This window comes from Condylura cristata, unplaced genomic scaffold, assembly GCF_000260355.1.
Source record: "Condylura cristata isolate star-nosed mole 26May11 unplaced genomic scaffold, ConCri1.0 scaffold00005, whole genome shotgun sequence".
Classification (NCBI taxonomy): Eukaryota; Metazoa; Chordata; class Mammalia; order Eulipotyphla; family Talpidae; genus Condylura; species Condylura cristata.
Window position 1 is genome coordinate 10,268,045 of NW_004567106.1, and position 15,813 is coordinate 10,283,857.

The 15,813-nt window shown below is 37.5% G+C and overlaps 1 protein-coding gene across 1 annotated transcript in view; it reads left to right on the plus strand.

Annotated features, from left to right (window-relative positions):
- The first annotated feature begins 2,445 nt into the window (after nucleotides 1-2,445).
- The window catches only part of COL1A2 (collagen, type I, alpha 2), a 34,781-nt gene continuing 21,413 nt past the window's right edge, over nucleotides 2,446-15,813 (plus strand). The window contains exons 1-15 of the mRNA XM_004676693.2: nucleotides 2,446-2,739; nucleotides 5,234-5,244; nucleotides 5,833-5,847; nucleotides 6,517-6,552; nucleotides 7,679-7,771; nucleotides 8,979-9,032; nucleotides 11,834-11,878; nucleotides 11,967-12,020; nucleotides 12,112-12,165; nucleotides 12,478-12,531; nucleotides 12,907-12,960; nucleotides 13,456-13,509; nucleotides 15,000-15,044; nucleotides 15,329-15,382; nucleotides 15,488-15,532. Coding sequence (XP_004676750.1) covers nucleotides 2,670-2,739; nucleotides 5,234-5,244; nucleotides 5,833-5,847; nucleotides 6,517-6,552; nucleotides 7,679-7,771; nucleotides 8,979-9,032; nucleotides 11,834-11,878; nucleotides 11,967-12,020; nucleotides 12,112-12,165; nucleotides 12,478-12,531; nucleotides 12,907-12,960; nucleotides 13,456-13,509; nucleotides 15,000-15,044; nucleotides 15,329-15,382; nucleotides 15,488-15,532 — 738 coding nt within the window. The 5' untranslated portion in view covers nucleotides 2,446-2,669. The remainder of the gene's footprint in view (nucleotides 2,740-5,233; nucleotides 5,245-5,832; nucleotides 5,848-6,516; nucleotides 6,553-7,678; nucleotides 7,772-8,978; nucleotides 9,033-11,833; nucleotides 11,879-11,966; nucleotides 12,021-12,111; nucleotides 12,166-12,477; nucleotides 12,532-12,906; nucleotides 12,961-13,455; nucleotides 13,510-14,999; nucleotides 15,045-15,328; nucleotides 15,383-15,487; nucleotides 15,533-15,813) is intronic.

Below are 15,813 nucleotides of genomic sequence, written 5' to 3' on the forward strand. Positions count from 1 at the left end.
CTCCCTTTAGGCTTTGGGTCAGCTCTCTTCCGGCTCCACCCCATCCACACCAAAAGCTTCTCCTTGATTGAGTGAAGCACAAACTACTTAACAGAGATCTAAATTAGGTATTAAAGAATCCCTCCCAGAGCACAAATATTTGCTTAATTATCTTCCCCCAATGAGCAAGAGAAAGAGAAGAGCAAAACAATGTGTAAAATTGCTGGAACTGGAACCTGCCTCCCAGTGAAAACAGAAAAAATCCACTTCACTTTTCTTCAAGTGCATTGTTTCCTCTAGATCGGGGCCTCCCATCAAATGCTGAGACTGCCTGCTTCAAGCCCTGCCACATCAGCAGGGCGGGGAGCTAGCAAGCGGCAGCATTTGGTACTTGCATCAGTTTCCAGGAATGCTTTTCAAGTTATCAGTTCACTCTGCAGCAATGCTTTTCCTTCAAGTTTATAAATATGTGTTTGAATTAACATTTCTCTAGTGATGTTTTTCCTTTAAGTTTATAAATATGTGTTTGAACTTAACATTTCTCTAATTCTCAAAAACCAGCTGAAGAGTTTTTATACTAAAAGGGAAGTTATAATTGCATGTCCAAAAAAATGTTCTATAGTTTATAAAGGATCAAATTCAACTGTAAATTCCTCCTTGGGAACACTCTCCCAGACGTGACCAGACACCCTTTCAAATTCCTTCACTCCAAGTTATTTCAAAAAGACTCCCAGAGTTACCTCCCAAGTCTGTGTCCTTGATTAGAATGAAAGAAGATTATAGTTTTGCTTTTTCTCTTATTTCTGTTAATGTTTCTCTCTGTTTTTTAAGCTTAAAGGAGGCAAGCAATTTAAGAATATTCAATTCATTTTGGTTGATAGCATTGCTGTGGAGTTAACTTAGGCAGAAAATCTTCCTTAATGTACAGAAGAAGAAAGAGCAGAGAGGAGGATAAGAAAGAAAAAAAGATTAAGAAGGAACTACATCCATTTGGTTCAGTTTTGTGGAGCCAAAGTTGACAGAAAACACCCTTTGTACCATGGGGGTGCTGGCAAACAGAGGTGCACCCTGAGATGGGCCTTTCCTCTGGACCTCTGGACAGGAAGAGACGTCTCAAGAGGGTTTAGGACAAGAACCATGCACAGTAATTCACGGGTCTTGGAGCTCTTCTCACTCCCAATGTCTCAGGGTTAAGCTCCCAGCTCCTGTTCTCCCAAGTGGGAAGCAGATAGTAGAAAGGAGAAAAGGAAGTTAGATGTTGGGGAGCGTTAATATCACCTTGATGGGGACCCTGCTTGAGTCGTTGCCAGAGAAGTCTGTATTCCAAACTTGAATTAGAAGCCTCTCTATAAGGAATGAGGTGTTTCCCCAAAGGGTGAAGACAAGCTAGGGTTAAAACAGTAAGGTGGCATAGTATGAAAGTGGGCGCATTGAATAAGCAGTGAGGTGAAGTGGGATTTGAGGGGCTCTTGGGAAAGTTTTCTAAATCCAGACTCAGGCTGGAGCTGGTAAATCCAAACAAGAGCTCTAGGGAGGGGATTGGGAGAGGAATGCTGGCAACCTGAAAGGGGGAGAGCAGATTCTAAGTTGCAGAGATGGTGTGAGGGAGGTGATCTGGTAGGTCGATTTTCATTATTTTGCAGGACTAGTCAGTCCCCCCAGAACTGGTTTGGAATCAGCCTCTGCCTGGGGCAGTCAGGAGGTGGAAAGGCTGCTAAAGCTTGATCGAGTCCCTGGTATGCACAAAGCTTAGTTTCCTTGGTACTGGGTGCCACATGGCCACTAGCCTCTGCCCACCCCACCCACCCACCAGTAGCAGCTCTCAGACTCTGACCCAACCCTCATTAGAAAGAAACCTCCTCTCAAACTCTTCCAGAGCCAGAAGAGCAAAAGAGCGTTACTGCTGAAAAAGTAGGCTCACAAGTCCCAAAGCTGGAAAAAAAGCTGGACGGGGGGCTGGAAGGGGCGTGATGAAAAGAGAGGGGTAGGGCGGCGGGTTGCGCCACGTTGTCTAGTCTGCGCTCCCAGCTACCCAGTTCGCCTGCTCCCTTCGCGCCCCTCCCCACGCCCTGTCCACCTGCCGGTGGCCCGCAGGGCACCAGGTGAGGCAGGACTGGACAGCTCCCGCTTTGATCTCCGATCTCCAGTCCCCTCTACCATTGCCCGGTGGCCCCAACGTCTGCAAAAGGCCCCTGTCTGTATCTGTGGAGCGCTCCGACGTGTCCAAAAGTGTTTCCAAACTTGGAACGGGCAGGGAGGGCGGGGTGACGGGGAGGGCGGAGGTATGCAGACAGCGAGTCAGAGTTTCCCCCTTGAAAGCCTCAAAAGTGTCCACGTCCTCAAAAAGAATGGAACCAATTTAAGAAGCCAGCTTCGTGGCCACGTCCCTCCCCCCTTTGCTCCCTCCTCTGCGCCCCCGCAGTCTCCTCCCAGCTGTGGCCGCCCCGGGCCCCCAGTCCCAGCTCTCCCATTGGTGGAGACGGTTTTGGAGGCACCCTCAGGCCAGGGAAACTTTGGCCGTATAAATAGGGCAGATCCGGGCTTTATTATTTTAGCACCAAGGCAGCAGGAGGTTTCGGCTAAGTTGGAGGTGCTGGCCGCGACTGCATGCCTGCGCCCGCCAGGTGATACCTCTGCCGGTACCCCAGGGGCTCTGCGACACAAGGAGTCTGCATGTCTAAGTGGTAGACATGCTCAGCTTTGTGGATACGCGGACTTTGTTGCTGCTTGCAGTAACTTCGTGCCTAGCAACATGCCAATGTAAGTGCCTTCAGCTTGTTTGGGGCCGGCGGGGAGAGAGAGGTTAAAGGATGGGTACCCTGATCTGAAAAAGGAAAAACTAAACCTGCTCTAAGTGCAGTTTGGAGGGAAGGCTCCTTGGCATGTGGGATACGCTGGTGTTGATAAGAAGCATGGAAATTACTTTAGAAATGAAAACATGAAAGGCTCAACTCTCGCCAACAGCGAGGAAACTTTTCTCTTGACTAGGAGTGAGGCAGCTAAATCGATCTGGAAGCTGCGATAAGATCAAAGGGAACTTAAGTCCTCCTGAAGCATAAGATACTAACAACTGTCGCGCTGAAGGAGGTGAAGGGTATAGGCGTCACAGGCCTCATGACTGACCGGGAGTCTAGCTTGTGAAACGTGAGGCCTAGTTTCGAACCCCTTTAAGTTAGTAACGCAAAACTCAGCCCCCCCGCGGGTTTTTCTCTGCTGGGCGTAGTTGGACCCGTCTCGCAAGTGCTGATGACTCTAAGGCGCCCTCTGCAGGGAGGCCAATGGAAGCACAGAGGTTCAAGCCTGGAGGCGAAAAGAATCCCCATTAAAGATGACACAGGTTTGCATGTCTGATTAAGGCCATTATCCATACCGAGTCATTGTACCTTAGGAAGAAAATGGATGCTATTGAATTGGATATAGTCTGAAAAATAAAAGTGGCTTCTCCGATCATTATCCATTCGTGGAAATGGTAACATTTAACAATAAGCTGCTCTGCCTTTTGTGGGAGCTTAGGTTACCGCCACAATATATTCCCAGTGACAATCAGATATTCTTAATGCAGCCAGTTAGGAAATATCGACAGTGAGATGGGACTTAAATGACAAGGGTCTTTCTCATGGCTTTGCCACTAATTTATCAGGTGACCTTGGGCAAGTAAAAATGTGCCTTATCCAAAATGGAGGGACTCTTAAGACCACCTTCCAATTGTAGGTTTTGAGGCCCCATTTTTATGTCAAGATAAAATGGAGAAAATCTTTTTTTTTTTTTTTTTTTTTGGCTCTAAGAAGGTTGCCTAATTACCAAAGACACTGACTTGATGGTTATGAGAGATGCTTGGCCACACCCATATGCCAAACTATTTGCTCCACCCACATGCCACATGTCTACCATTGTATCATGACAGATGCATTTCTCCCTATGTGTTTTTCTTTCTTCATCCATTTTCAGTATATACACTGTGGATGTCCAAGGGCTAATTTTTTTAAACAACTTTACATGGCCAAGAGATGAGAATGGATGGCAAGAATTGGTTCCTAGAAAAAACATGAATTTTGAAAAGAATAAGAGACAACTCACCTTCCAATCAACAGCCAACCATGGTTTAGAATAAAAGTTACCAAATACCCATTCTTCAAAATGGCTCAGTCTGAGTAATTAAAAGGCAAATTTCCAAAATCATAAGGACTTCAGCTAATCAAATCCAGGCATAATTATTCTTCCTACTGATGGACACAATGAAGTAAACATATCATTTTCCTAATTTAAAAGTAATTCTCATAAATTGCCCTTAAATGTCAGTGCTGGATGTGGTCCACCCTCCTGAAATGTGACTATTGCAACAGATGTTCTCACTCCAAATGACACACTTCTTGGCCACCTAATTAAAGCATTTTGGGGGTGGGGGTGATTCACCTTGCTGCCAGCTTGGCCACACTTACATACTGTGTTAACCTGTAATTTTTATACCGTAGGAGAGGAATTTATTCCTTAAGAACTTACAGCAATTATGGCAAGGGGGGAGGATATTACTTTAGTGTGTGTTTCCCATTATTTTTCAAGATCTTTAATGCACAGCTTTTCCATTTACAAAGAGCAATTCCTTTTCAGGGACAAAAGTGATATGTATTGGTAAAATGACCTCACCTAATTTAGGTGAACCAATTTAAAACAAAATTTCAAATGTCCAAATGAATCCATTTCATAGTGACTAATTTTCAAATTATGTTCTTTTGAAATGTGTCCTTTTGAAAGCGGACATTAAAAATAATACAACCTCAATGAAGTACTAGGTAACTTTCATGTTTTCTGGAAAACAAAATCTATTTTTGGTAACTTTTCTAAATTTTCCCTTTTTAGATTTTTAAGTATCAAAATTATCTCAACTATAAAGTATTTCCTCATCAATTTGCTGGTCTTGCTCACACTCAGTAACCCACCTGTGCAATTTATCAGCTTAATTGCTAAATGTTAGAAGTATCCTTCAGACACATTAATATTTCACAATATTTATGAAATAGTAATTAACAATTTAATTAAAAATATATTTACATATTAATCTTGCAAACAAATCACCCTGCTGATCCTTGCCATACTTTTGACCTGCATAATTTCCAAGTCATTCGAATATTCTTAATACAAATATAATTGATGTTAAATAGGTAAGTCAATTCTATAAAAAAACTCTACTTGTTAATCACTGCTATTGATCAAGAAAATTATACTAATAATTATTTCCTACTTTCCCCTTCTACAGCTTTACAAGAGGTGAGTAAAATAATTTTCAGATTTTTTTTTTATATTTTGATTTCCTTAGCCACAGTAATACCTTCTCTGAGAAAGGAAGGAGAGGCTGCCTTGCTATTGTCCATCCTGAATTACCAAGAAAACCAAGAGTTATGATAGTCAAAACCTTTCTGGCTGCCTTAGAAAGTATCCACCCCCAATTTCTGAAATGGGGCAGGACTACTGAGGAAAGACTGCCCTCAGAAGAAAAAACACCCATAAGAAATAGAGTAAATAATCCAGTGGTAACTTGATTTTAGTATCAGCTACTCTGTACTACAAAGACATTCATGTCTCTCTTGGAATCACTTGAAAGAGTATTATGAACAAACTCTTAGCTCATGGATTGAATTGGAGGTATAATTACCGATAAGTATATATTTTGTTTTTACATAAAATATTAGTAAAATTTTTATTGTATTTTGAAATTTTATTATGTAGTAAAGCACAGTGTAATGCAGTCTATTGTATACTAATATGGAACACTGAATTGGGAACCATTTAAAATAATGCATATATTGTATATAAATACAATTTCATAATAATAATCTTTTGCTTTTTCTTTCCCAGGCAACTCCAAGGAAGGTAAGAATTGAATACTTCTCTACAATATCTGAAAATATTAGTGATAACTTATAATTTATCTAAATTTATAGTAGATTATAGAAGGAAAATAATATAGTAGATTATAGAAGGAAAATAATTTGTCAAGTTTTTGCTTACATGAATATGTATTAGTTGAGCCATAATATGAAGTGGTTTTGATGTCTAAGATTACAAAGCTTTATTATCTGCCAGAAATTATCTCTCATTATACCTACATTATACAAGATGGTGATTTACACGCTAAAGAAAAAAAATTGTTTTTATTCTCAAGATAGAATGAATATTATGTTAATTATGTGTAGTAAATGAAAGTTTATTTTAAAGACATCTGACTATATAAATACGCTGTTAATGATGTAACAAAATGGTGCTTTTAACTGCAGAAGTCATCTTTCTAAAAATAGTACTAATATTGCTATAATGACTGGAGATAGAGCTTCCAATCTCCCTATTAAAAAAAAAAAGCACATGTAATTATAATTTAAAAATACACTACTATCTCTTGCATTGTGCCGTTTTTACAGCTACTCTCTTTACATCATGGTCATGTCAGTCTTACCAACAATTATTATCAAGAGTGCTTTCTTTGCTCATTTGCTGGAAATTGCTTGGACATTTACTGTTATGCTATTTGTATCTTCCTTGTAGGGTCCAACCGGAGATAGAGGACCACGTGGAGAAAGGGTGTGTAATTTTTGAACTATTGAGAGTCTTTGGCTTATATTTGAATGACTACATATTAGAAACTGTGAGACACTGACAATTTATAAGGATATGCATCCAGAAATCGCACCACCTTTTAAACAGATAATGCCCTAAAGAAGAGACAAATGAACATTATTATATATAATCAATATTCGTATCCTCTCTTCTTTAAAACTTGAAACTATTATAGACAACCATATTCTTTGCTTAGCCTATCTTTCTTTGTGTTTAATTGACCCATCTAGCACATAAATAATGGAAATGTAACTATGTAAAACTACATGCTCCTTTTTTCAGCAAGTTATGTTTGCTTTTCAAGTAAAATCTCTTAAGTAGCCTGGGAGTAACAGTGAAATAGTAGTCAACATGTTTCTGTCTCAATTAAAAAATATGCAAGTTGGGCTTGGTATTCATACCTCTTCCTGCTATTCTTATTTGAATATTTTCTAACTGCATGGTTTTGAGTCATATGGTACTTTCATTAATGTATAAATACCTGTGTCTTACATCTACCAGGTGCTGTAAACTTAATATATTTTACTCATGCAATCTATCAGTAAATTATGTTGGCACCATAAATAGTTAATGATAGGTAATATGCAGGATTCTCTACCCTGTGATAAAATGACGATAAAATGACTGTATTAATGATCATAACAATTAATCTACTGTTCACATATAACATGAGAGAACAACTGAATAAGTCCACAGAAACAGACAATCCATAGACATAGTACTATGACATAGTACTAACATAGCATTGTTAGTTGTTAATTATAGGAAATTTACAGGATCATAAATTTTAGCTATAATTTTGATCTTCATTTGAATAGTCGAGCTCCATTAGGAATTAGTATTCAATGACTGAAATAGTGCCCTAAGAAAACTCCCTCGTCCTGTGTCTTTATAATCTGTTCCTAAAGCTCATTCTCAAGTAGACCTTATGTCATAAATAAATATCAACCAGTGACAAATGTGGCAGGTTAAATTTCTATCCCAATTGCACATTGAAATGTGCAATTTGACCATATTTTCCTAAGTCTTCTTTTCCATGTATAGATGTGTCTGGTTCTGACTAACACTAACTATTCACTTTTTGCATCAGGGTCCCCCAGGCCCACCAGGCAAAGATGGAGATGATGGAATCCCGGGCCCTCCTGGTCCACCAGGTCCTCCTGGCCCCCCAGGTCTCGGTGGGGTAAGGTGTCTCAAATATTGTAACTTTTAGCTAATGTAATTTCTTATACCTCAGAAGAAGACTTATTGTGAAATTTATTAGTAGTAGTTAAGGAGAGTCCACCATGTGGAAATTAGTGTATTTTATTTCATTTCTTTGGCTTCTTCATTCAAAATTCTGCTTTTCCCATTCTCTTTGTGAGTCCTTGTCAATTACAGGACTGGTCTTTGTGTTCAGTAAAGGTAGCTTCAGCCCTCACGACCATTATTTAATTTGGGGATGTAATATCTTTTATCAGTAGAGCACAAATAAGAGGTGTTGCATTATTAAAGAGTTTGATTAGAATGAATTATAAGTGAAATCCCTGATCTTAAACAATTTTGCAAACATCCTACTCTTTTTATTCTCCTTGGCCTGAAGTCTGCTGAACCAACATACAAAGCAGTTTTAGGTTTAATTTGCTTGAAACTAATTTGAGAAAAGTACATTTCCCTTTTTCATTAATATCTTCTTTTAGCTTTATGTCTTTAACAATGTTATGAGTGCCAAATGGCCTCACTGCAGGAAGGAAAACATATTTGCTTAATTGGTTAGCACTATGAATCAGAAGCCTAATTCTAATACCCAACTGTATGCCAGTAAAATAAGACCTTTCTCTCCCAAAGATCTTATTATGATTGCTTATCTACTGAGTGCATTAAAAAGCACCTTCTTAATAGATCTACCACTATAAGAGAGATCTTTAACAGTAGAGTTATTACTATGAACTATTTTTAAAAAGTTTAATCTTCCAAGGGGCATTTTAATTTAATTTTTCTCTAAACTTGAAAACTCTTTATATCCTTTTTGAAACTCCAGCAAGCCAAAGGTCTCTTAGTCATTTTGTTTGGTTTGGAGAAGAGGAGCATCAGGTAGAAATGCAATGTTGTCCTCTTGGTCTCTGTTTAATTTACCAGGAGTCCATAGTCACTTTTTAAAGTTTAGAACGGTTTCCTACTTCAGCATAGAGGTTGGGATGGAGATGGAGTAGGGGAAGTTTAGAAACATAGAAGGGAACTAAATTATAAACTTTTATTTCTCCCTGCTTTTTAAGAGGTTAGTTCAATAGATATTTTTAAACTAATAGTTATTTTTAAAATAATGCTCTCTTTTAAACAAGTAAGTGAGAAAATGAACTGAATGACTGGTAATTATTATAAATTAATGTAAAGTGTTGTTTCTCTCCTAGAACTTTGCTGCTCAATATGATGGAAAAGGAGTTGGCCTTGGCCCTGGACCAATGGTATGCTTGTATCTTTTTATCTCAGTCAAACATAGGAATAGAGAATGAATCTAATGTTAAATTTCACATTGCCACTTGACTGTCTAAGTTAACACTACTTATATCAGATAAAAGCAGCAGGTCTTTTTACATTCAAATTTAGTAAAATCTAAGCCTACACTTGGAAAGTTCCATTTTTTTTCTACAAACCCACTTCCTTTTAACAGGTCGGATATTTATATTTAAGAAATAATCTCTGAACACAGTAGTCATATTTAGGTAAATCAGTTTAATTCAGGAGAATAACCACTCTGTTATAACCTCTAACACTCAAGCAATCCTGAGAGAGAGAGAAGTAAGTTCTATAAATTTGTTGGAAAGATCAACAACTTCTACTCTAACCTACTTACTTTACAACTAAAGCAGTTAAGCCCTTTTCTAAAGTCATACGGGAGATTATGATAAAAGTAGGGCTACCTACCAGGCAACATGTCTGATATTGTAGATCATGGCTCATGTGTCCAGTTTTTGAATGAAACATTAATTTATTCAACAAATAAGTAGCTAATGCTTTCATTGAGCCTCAGGCTGTATTATGCATTGGGAGTATAGTAGTGATTGTGATAGATTCTGACTCTCCCTCAGGGGGTTAACAATATAAGAGATGTTTCTTTTTATCCATTTTGGTAAATATTCTTATTTTAGTCTATTAATTATAAATCATCATAGAAGAGAACATGAGTAAAATTCAGCATTGATATCACTCAAGCCAAATATTTGTAATCTGAGTAACATTTAGAAAATGTTTTCTATGTGATTATGATGATGATAGACTATCTTGAACAAATGAACCCTCCATCAAGCCTGGTGAGATGTGTTAGGAGAAAAAGCACTGACATAAGCATGCAAAATATATGCTCATATGGATGCAAAAGAGGGAAAAATTGTTGAAAGTAAAAACATTAAGTTGATTAAACACTACAGAGTTTAATACCCACACGGACATAATTAAGTGATTTTAATTAATTGCTTCTAAACAAAGGTATTTGTCTACCCAAACTTAAAATGGTCTTTAAAATATAAAATTTACCTGGGCAATGCATTTAGTGCTCTATCTCCTAAAGAAGATGTTCTGATGGAGTTAATGGTCTGCAAATAAGCTAATTCACTATAAGGGCGAGGTAATATTTTCTGTAAATTAAAACTCTCACTTGAGAAATAATGTGTCTTTAATCGATGATTTCCAATTTCCTGAGTTTTTCTAGTAACTTAAAACATTCATATCCGAAATGAAGAAATAGAGATTTTCTTTCGGCTTTGTTTATATTGACTGTTTGAAATTAGCTATATCAGCTAATGCTGGACATTTGTTACTTTTAAAGCAGTACCTATGCCTCGAGAAGTATTCTTGACAGCAGGGCACAGCTCTACTAAAAAAAAAGCTTACATAAGCCAAGAAAATTAATATAGATTTCACATTCCCTGACTTTGGAGCATCTCTCTAGGATGCATGAAGCAGAATGTTTTACTTCTAAATATCAATGGAATAGAATTTAAGCTTGCATCTCCCCACACATCCACAGAAATGTGTAACCAACAGACATGGGTTTCACAAATAGGCGGCAATAAAGTATTAAAATAATTTTCCATGTTGGAAAATCAATAACGATAAACCCCCACAGGGTTCTTCTCTGAATGAATGAATAATCATCATCCATCTCACAGCATCCACAAAATAAACTACCTTTTATGTAAATGAAATTGTTAAAAATACATGGAAAAAGGAACAAATACTATTAAGAATTCATGGTGTCAAAGAAAATTATTTTTAATGTACACCTAAAAAAATTGAAAAGTGACAGTTGCTTTTAAATGTCAAAGTGATTTCTCAAACCAAATAAATAATGCTTATAATTAAGATGATGTGCTTTTTAATAAAATCCGTATTATTTCACTCTAAGCATTAATACAATGAGACAGGCTTAACTGCAGCGTCTTCATGGTTGATGTGTCATGAACAAATTACTCAAGTCTTATCTGTGCCATGTTTTCAACATTAGAGGAATAAGGCCCTACAAAACAATGTGCACAGGCATTGATTATGAAAAGGGAATTAAGAGTGGAAATATCACTCACAAACTAGTAACCCTGTTTTACTCTACTCATGTGCTGCAGAATGAAGAACAATCTCTGTCATTTGGGCCACATTCTCAATAATAATATCATAAAATGGACTCATCTATAGGCTGTTTCAATATTTTATTTTTCTCTCATCCCTCATTATATCCACTTTTGCTTGACATTTTCATCAGTCACCAATAGCCCTTCCAGGAGCTATATGATGATAGCAAATCTCCCTCTAATCATTAAGAAGGACTTTTGATTCTTTTCCATTTATGCCCCTAGTGGCAATAAAAATATCAATTTCTAAGCTATGTATGACATGGGGTGATGACATATGATCAAGGAATCCAAACGGAAATGCTTCATCTGCGGCATGAACAGTGCATATTTTGAGCAGTGCAAAAATTGATTTGTTTTGCTGCATTATAACAATCTCAGTGTGCACAATTGTACACAACTTGAAGACACTTGAAGTTACCCATCTGTTTCTCATTGAGTTCTGCTAGTTTGGGTTAGGAGAAAAGGGGAAGAAACCTGGGCCCTCAAATGATTCCTTGAGAGGAACAAAATCTTTGAAGGAAAATTCTGTTGATTTGTCTTTCAGAAAAATATCCATAGCATTGTAAACTATAGTCTATTTAAGTCAAATCCAGGCCATCACAATTTATCAGTGCTAACTATATCTGTCCTCTTTATAGGGTTTGATGGGACCCAGAGGCCCTCCTGGTGCATCTGGAGCCCCTGTAAGTACTAAAAGTTTATAATCTCTCTTATGTAAAAATACAGAGAATGAAATAAAGATTTGGAATATGACACAGTGTTTTCTCTTAGGGTCCTCAAGGTTTCCAGGGACCTGCTGGTGAGCCTGGTGAACCTGGTCAAACTGTGAGTTTATTTCTCCTGTTTTGAGAAATTTATTTTTCAAGAAGTTTATTAATATAAACCTAACAAACTGATGGCTCTCCTATTCTCTTAGGGCCCTGCAGGTTCTCGTGGTCCAGCTGGCCCTCCTGGCAAGGCTGGTGAGGATGTAAGTATTTACTTCTAAGTATATCGAAGTGCTGTGCAATTACTCCTGCATCCATAAAGATTTCTGGATTCATATTAACTAGTCAGCCAAGAAACTAATGTGCCTGACTTACTTTTCCCCACATGGAAAATATTTTAATGAAATAGTAATGAATTTTATTGTGCTTAATAAACTGTAGTTGTTGATTAAATATATATTTGGATCTGTATTTTTTGTGATGACCTTTCCCCGATTGTAAAAACCAAAATGTCATCACTCTTATCCAACAGTTTACAAGAAAACAGTTTACTTTATAATGTATTCATATTTTAGGGTCACCCCGGAAAACCTGGGCGTCCTGGTGAGAGAGGAGTTGTTGGACCACAGGTAAGACTTTTTATAGAATAATATAATCCAGAGGTCAGAGACATCTCTTACATAAGATTAGCTACTAGAACTGTAATCCATCAACATGGTCACATAGGGAAGGTATCCAACTAGAATGCATACAGTTTTATTCATGTAAATAATGAAGTATTAATGACAGTGAACATTCTATAAGCAACAAAATCATGTTTCCACAAATACCATATTATTAGTTCCTCAAATTTAAACAAGTTAATTTGTTGTTGTGCATTTAAAAATATACTAGTTTTTGGTTCCAAGCATCAATTTTTATGAGAAGAATATGTCGTAGAGAGGAAATCATTGCCTTTTTATTTAGAACAAACACATAACTCGTCTTCTATATTTGTTTTTAAGGGTGCTCGTGGTTTCCCTGGAACCCCTGGACTTCCTGGCTTCAAGGGCATTAGGGTGAGCACATTCTTTATCCCAATGAGCAAACATGTTGAGTATTTTTAGGAAAATCCTCAACTGGATTCAAACCCCGGGATGGCACAGAGTTACTTTAAAATTCCTCGAGTTTGGCAGAGTAGAGAGAAATGAGTAAGAGTTCTGGAAAGTCGAGTGAAGTGTAGTTTTTTTTAGTCTGTTCTTAGCTTCCAAGAAACAAGGATTCCCACAGAGAAAATCACACAAAATGCAGATAACTTAAGAGGGATCTGCGATTATCTGAAAATTGTCAAATTATTGAAGATGGCAAGGATGGGAGAAAGCAGGTGTACCCTTCCCTCTAAGTGCGGGGCGGCTTATCGCTTCCTTAGGACAATGGAGCTAGTTTGCTCGGCGCTGGAACCCTGGCACTCTGCGCCACTCAGACGGGCAAAGATTCACCGGGAGGCAGAAACTGGGAAGAGAGAAGACATCTGACCAAGCTCCACATTTTAATCATAAGGATTTACCTTTCAGGGACACAACGGTCTGGATGGATTGAAGGGACAGCCTGGGGCTCCAGGTGTGAAGGTAAATACTAGATCGGAAGCGCTGTTTTAAAAAGTAGTCATTGTGAATCCCCCTTACAAAAAGTCTATTTTTACTGAAGGCTACCCATATTCTGAAAGTACCTTGTTTTCTCTTCTGTACTTTAAATCTCCCACAGAGATTTGCTGACAAAAGGTCGATTATTAATATTCATTTTATTATTCAATTCCATATCTATTAAGTAAGATTAAAAAATGCCAATAGTTTCTTTCACCATTTCTATTCACCCTATAATGTCAGTAGACCTCTGCAGCCAAAATAAAAGTAAATAAACTCATGATCAGATATTAGAACACTCCATGTTATTTGAAACTGTAAATTTTCCTTTGCCTTGCACTAATTAGATAGGTACATTCATGTCACAATACGCTTTTCAACCTCTTTCCTGTGATTTATCTATACACACTCAAAAATTTTTTAATTAGGTAATTAAAGTCTCAGAAGTGTGTTATCTCTTGGCTAGGCTCTTCTCTGACAGGGTTTTCAACTGTAAAATGTTCTCTCTCCTATTACGGAGATAATGTGATGTTAAAGTGAATACCAACGTAATTACAAATTAATGAGTAAGGAATACTAGCGGGACCAGAAATGTACATGAATATGGAGGATCTGTTCTAACTTTCCAGCTGCCACACAAATGGATAAGGTCAAACTCATTCTCCCAAGAGCCTAATATTATAGCTCAGGCTACTAATCACAGCATCATAAAATGTTAGCACTTGCAAGGAGTTTTGGAAACTCCCTCATTGTGCAGATGAGGGAAACAGAGGAGAGAGAGTAAGTGACTTGCCCAAAGTCACTCACCTAGGGGTTGCAGGGGAACAGGCAAGAATTCCTGACTGGACTTTTGATCTGAATCCCAAAGAGTGTATTCACATTGGCTTCTAGATCCTTAAATGTCTCTCAAACTATGTTCTATATCTAAATCAGATTACCTGAAAGGAAACTTCCATTTTCCATTGTGTTAAATAGTACCACTCCATGGTTTTGATTTAAGAGAAGAATATAGACTGAAAATAAACAATATAGCTATGACAATTATTATGATGCTGCAAAATTTCATTCACATTGTACAAAAATGAAAACATTGAGTATTCAAAGTAATTTTAAAAAGGGAGACAATGACTGTATTGAATGCGAGTTTATCCTCTGCTGTCTCTTTTTATGATACCATTTCTAATACTTGTGCCACCTAGTCTAAGTGATGACCAAAATCTAAGGGAGAAATAGGGAACTGTGTAAATAATGCTCATAAATAACCTCTCCCTAACTCTAAAACATTGATATTATCTAAATAAAAATCCATATTTTAGAAAGTGTTTTAAAATGTATGTATTCGTCATATTTGAAGAGCAATATAGGTGTGTCATAAAAGTTGCAAATATATGGATAGGTTGAAAATAATTTGGGTAAAAATTATCCAGTTAAGAATCAATATATGTAATGTTCAAAACTCAAACTTCTCTGTATAGGGTGAACCCGGTGCCCCTGGAGAAAATGGAACTCCTGGTCAAACAGTAAGTATTCCTTCCTTTATTGTCAACCTAAATGTGTACACTGTGAAAACAGGAGCTTCTTTAAGTTTTGCTCATTGCCCGCCCCCTCAGCATTATATTCTTTCATAGGTTTCTAAACGTTCTGTAGATTAGTTGAAATCCATTACCTTTTAGTTAGAGTTAGAATTAAGTTGATTTCTAGTGAATTCTTGCACATACTAAAAAATTGGACAAAACAAATGATGCCTGTAATTTTTTTTTTTAAGTAGCATTCTGAACTTCATTGAAAATATTTCTGTTTCTAGGGCGCCCGTGGGCTTCCTGGTGAGAGAGGTCGTGTTGGTGCTCCTGGTCCAGCTGTGAGTGCTTTCGTTTTTGTTCATTTTTATCTTAAAAAAAAAAATACCTTCTAGTAACTACCGTTTCATGTTCTTCTTGACTTTTCCTGTTTATTTTCTTCATAGGGTGCCCGCGGAAGTGATGGAAGCGTGGGGCCTGTGGGGCCTGCTGTAAGTGTTGACCCTGAAGAAGTTTTGAGGGGCAGAGTGTGGATGGGAACTATCTTCCTTATTAATTTCCTTTGAAATAACACCTTCCAAGTACCCCATACACCTTTTGAAGGTTCTATTTATAAGTACTACTGTCCCAGGTTTTTGATTGATGTATAAAGTAAAATTAACCCACTCTGGATACCTTGAATGTCTTCCACTTGATAAGATGCTAATGACAACAGACGAGCTGTCAGTTTTCTCTTTGCCAGTATTAAATAAATTCAAGCCATGTGTAGTCA